General features: G+C 31.8%; 1 protein-coding gene across 1 annotated transcript in view; it reads right to left on the bottom strand.

The window, feature by feature from the left end:
* Positions 1–1202: 1202 nt before the first annotated feature.
* The window catches only part of LOC123011242 (retinal homeobox protein Rx1-like), a 45647-nt gene continuing 43556 nt past the window's right edge, over positions 1203–3293 (bottom strand). The window contains exon 3 of the mRNA XM_044408598.1: positions 1203–1808. Within this exon, the coding sequence (XP_044264533.1) occupies positions 1437–1808 (372 nt within the window). The 3' untranslated portion in view covers positions 1203–1436. The remainder of the gene's footprint in view (positions 1809–3293) is intronic.

The raw sequence follows: 3293 nt of genomic DNA, 5'->3' as shown, positions 1-3293 counted from the left end.
CAGTTATTGGTTTAGTCGTAATAAGATAAACTTGTATTTTTTTAAATGGAAATCATAAGCGGTTATGGTAATTTTGCAAAGCTTATTTTTTTCTGATCTAAAAAATATATATAATATATATTTGTAACAGAATATTTTTTTATAATTATACTTAAAAAATGAGATACATATTTTGTTTGATAATAGTTGGCCATGGAAAAACTATTTCACTCCAAATGTGTAAATAATAATCAATCAGAACTGTGAAATAGATGAAAAATAGATAAAATTATAAAAATTTAAAAAATACGATACGTTAGAAGTATTGAACAATTATGCGAGTGCCTCAGAATAAAATTATTGCATATGTTTAAAGAATCCAAAAATAGGAAAAACAAATGTGTCAACAGTCAACACAATTAAAAAAAAAACATTTTTTTGATGATCTAATGGATGTAGGATACGTTTCACATAGACGGAATTGCAAATTATATGAAAAAAATTACATATAAAGCAGATAGTTGTAATCCTTAGAGGATAGCTTTTATGAGAAAAATGATTTTATAGTGGGTTGCCATTTAAAAAAAATATTTTTTTTGTAGAACTCAAAAACAAAAGGTAATTTCGAAAAAATTTATTCTTGTTTAATCATCACATTTTTATAGTACTTTATCACTCATCAATTAGTTTTTGCAAAAAATAAATAGTTTAAGTAAAAAACGTTTGGTTCCATACTTTTTATTCACCTGATATTTTATTGAAGAATTAAAGCGGCTTTTTTTACAACACTCTATGATTCACACAAAGTTGCAATGGTAATGTTAGCTTGTTTAAAAACAAAGAAATATTATTAGTCGCCAATAAGTTGATTTACGATTTATTTTGCATTTTTTCATTACTTAGTAGTTAGAAAACTGTTTCATTAGTAACACTGGTTGAATAATATAGTTTAAATCCTTTTAGTTGAAGATGAAACATTTTTTCATGGCCAAATGCGAACAAAAATCAAAGATAATTTTTTGCTAAAAATGAATTATAATAATTTGTTACAAATATATATTTTTTAGATAAGAAAAAAACAATTTTTTTAAAAATGACATAGTCATCTGTGATTCCCATTTAAAAAAAATACAAGTTTATCTTATTACTGGTAAACAAACAACTGAAAAAAATTGTTAACTACATTATTAAATTCTACGTAAAAAACTGCCTCTATAATGACGATAGCGGGATGCGGTTTTAACCAATATTATTTTCTCAAAAAATGAGCCCCAGAATGTATTACTCGTTTTTGGCTAAACCTCCAAAATGCAGCACCCTGTACTTAACACTCGATCACAAAAAGTCCAACAACTATCATAATAAATATACACAATAATTGAGACAAAATATACACATTGATATTTACAGTTAACGCAACACAGATATGTACAAAATGATTGTCACTGGAACCGCACCTACACCATTTGTAGTCCTTTGGTGATGTTCTCCACATGTTCCTTGGCTTTGAGACGCAGTGCTGCAATTGAGGTAGTCCTGAGATCGGGGGTGACAGTGGGGGAGTGGGAGTGTGCGACAGGTGGGGGTCTGTTGGGGTCCGTCGCGATGGGCGATGTGAGGTAGCTGGGGTACCCCGTCTGAGGGTGGCTGAGGAACCCCGGCAGAGCGGAGAGCAGTGGAGGCGACAGCCAGGGGTCCATGGGGAGAGCTAGAGTAGAACCCGTGGCTCGTGATAAGGAGGAGACGGCGTGGTACTCGCTCAGACCCAACCTCGCCGCCTCCATCTTCTCCTGGCGCCGCCACTTGGCGCGTCGGTTCTGGAACCAAACCTGCAACAAAATATAAATATTTAAAAAGTCATTATCGGTAATGCCGTTTTTTGATTGCTAGTTACAGAAAGCTTTTACGGAAAGCAAATATAAATCAAGATAACATCTATAAAATGAAATTACTGACGTAAAGTGGACGTTAGTTGGTCGCTTGGAGGCTATTAGTGTGCAAGCGTTGCACCAGAGGTACTAAACAGGTGGTTTTGGTATCACTTTATTTGCTTACTTTGGCTGCATGTCAAAAACTCGTTAAAGTTGAATGCGACTTCCAATGGGAGACTTCTAAGCTTCAATTTTATTTCCATTTTCTAGATAAACACCTGTGTTTATTTAGTAATCGATTTATCTTTTCTTATTAGAGATATTTTTACGTGCATTTCCATTTGATTGCTACACAAACATAATCATGTTTTCTAAACAATAATGACATTAAGTCGGATCGATTCTTTTTATTTAACTTTCAGCGCAATCAACCACGAGATTACCTTTAACGACTATTTAAACTTCTTTATGCAATAATTACGTTTCATATTTGTGACATTAACTCAATCGAAATGCAAACTTATTTCAAAACATTTTATAGGCTAAAAGCTAATAAATGTCTAAACATTAGTCTTCTTATAATACTTAAGGACCTACCCACATAACTTTCTAACCACATTACGTGAAATATATTCAATAATTAGAGTTAAAAAAATGAGAATAAAATTGTACACGTATAAGTAACTACATCAGCTTATAATTGTCGGGCTGGCATATATTCTTAATGTAGCCTAATAATGTTTGCATTGTTAACAAAAGATGGTTTACTATAGTAATAAAAAAGTGTAGAAAACACCCACCATTGCAAAACATGCACACTCTAAAAATGGAATCGTCTTTTTCTACTTTTTCAATTTTATACAATCATTTGTTTCTATAATATAAAATTAACGTTTTAGCTATCTTATCGGCATATTTGTCTAGTCTTCAACTAACTTCACTTGAGCGAAAACGGCTCTCAAAAAATCGAAATTTGAATTTGGCGTTTGGAAACGAACTATAAAGTCCTTGTCGTTTCTTAGTAACGCTAATCCGGCAAATTCAAATTTCGACTTTTTGAGGGCATGTTTTCGCCCAAATAGTGTTAATTGGAGAATCGATAAAAATGTCGATAGATAGGATCAATCAGATTTCGATTTCTGTTACTTCTGCAGCCGGAAAAAAATAAAAACTAATTTTCCAGTAAATTTCATATATCCAAGGACACCCAGTATATAAAAAACAGTGTGTAAACTGTTCTAAACTGAAAGATTACAATTTTTTATAGATTATAATAAGGTGGACACAGAAACAAAATAACAACTCATTAATTCTTGGTTTCAGAGCTTTTTGGCTATCTTGTATTTTATATCTTGTATCTTGTATCTTGTATCTTGTATCTTGTATCTTGTATCTTGTATCTTGTATCTTGTATCTTGTATCTTGTATCTTGTATCTTGTATC

The sequence above is a fragment of the Tribolium madens genome, unplaced genomic scaffold (genome assembly GCF_015345945.1).
Source record: "Tribolium madens isolate multiple individuals breed KSU strain unplaced genomic scaffold, Tmad_KSU_1.1 Scaffold_91;HRSCAF=231;Tcas5.2_LG7, whole genome shotgun sequence".
NCBI lineage: Eukaryota > Metazoa > Arthropoda > Insecta > Coleoptera > Tenebrionidae > Tribolium > Tribolium madens.
The sequence above is the reverse complement of the archived record's forward strand: the minus strand, read 5'-3'. Positions and strand labels throughout refer to the sequence as shown.